The sequence below is a fragment of the Sphaeroforma arctica genome, assembly GCF_001186125.1.
Source record: "Sphaeroforma arctica JP610 unplaced genomic scaffold supercont1.3808, whole genome shotgun sequence".
In the NCBI taxonomy this organism is placed as follows: Eukaryota; class Ichthyosporea; order Ichthyophonida; genus Sphaeroforma; species Sphaeroforma arctica.
In genome coordinates this window covers 1,839-3,010 of record NW_014036750.1, presented here as the reverse complement: position 1 = coordinate 3,010, position 1,172 = coordinate 1,839, and the positions used below count along the sequence as shown (strand labels likewise).

Here is a 1,172-nt window from a genome sequence, read left to right as displayed (position 1 = left end):
TGTGTGTGTGTGTGTGTGTGTGTGTGTGTGTGTGTGTGTGTGTGTGTGTTGTGTGTGTTCATGTGTGTGTGTGTGTGTGTTCATGTGTGTGTGTGTGTGTGTGTGTGTGTGTGTGTGTTTATGTGCGTGTGTGTGTGTTTATGTGTATGTGGTTGCGGGTGTAATTGTGTGTGAGTATGAATGTACGTGTCTAATCATGTCTGTTTGTTCGATTGTATATATAACATGATCATACCAACCCGTGGGAGTGTTTGTATCAAGCACACAAGCGCTGCTGCTGTAAGCACAAACTCACAAAAGCGGTTGTCCATCATACCACCACTACTTTAACAGCAATAACGAGTGTGTTATTGTACTGATTGTACTGCAGATGTGCACAAACCCGCGTTTCAATCATCAAGTATCAACGGGCTGGGTATACGACCAACCCAATCAACAAATACAATAAAATGAAAGTTCGCTTAGACGCTTGCGCAAGAGCTCTCATTCGAACCGTCGCCACATCAACGGACACCACACAGTCCCCTTACAATGAGGGTACTCAAATCATATAGGACAGCAAAGTATATGCAAACCTAGTTAAATCATATAGGACAGCAAAAGTATATGCAAACCTAGTTAAATCATATAGGACAGCAAAAGTATATGCAAACCTAGTCAAATCATATAGGACAGCAAAAGTATATGCAAACCTAGTTACCCATCAATTAGTGCACCAGCCAGTATGTCAGAGAACCAGTACGTTAGACATGATTATATCTGTACATGTACACATACGAACCCAAGTGGTGTAGAAATGGACGTACGTGTCTATATATAACACCGGACATGGTGAGGGATGTGTTCGTGGCGTACACGTGCAGGCGTACTGTGTGTACTGATAGATTAATTGTAACTACCTTCTCCAATCTTGGATTCATGGCCAGCAGAATGCCATCTGCGTCGATCTCCGCCATGCCGTTGAAAGAGATGTCGGACATGGTCGATACAATCTCCTCTATAGAGTTCAGCTGGTGTGTCAACTGAGTGTATAACCATATGATATGCAAGTTAGAAGTAAGTACCAAGCATCCTCTGATGATACAAGTAGACTGGTTGATATTAGAGCATAGTACACAATATATATATATATATATATATAATAAATATACATATACATATATAATACATAT

The 1,172-nt window shown here is 40.8% G+C and overlaps 1 protein-coding gene across 1 annotated transcript in view; it reads right to left on the bottom strand.

Moving 5' to 3' along the window:
* Positions 1–310: 310 nt before the first annotated feature.
* SARC_13838 (hypothetical protein) overlaps positions 311–1,172 on the bottom strand; it is a gene marked incomplete at both ends in the record, with an annotated part of 2,606 nt that continues 1,744 nt past the window's right edge. The window contains 2 exons of the mRNA XM_014292030.1: positions 311–364; positions 900–1,022. Coding sequence (XP_014147505.1) covers positions 311–364; positions 900–1,022 — 177 coding nt within the window. The remainder of the gene's footprint in view (positions 365–899; positions 1,023–1,172) is intronic.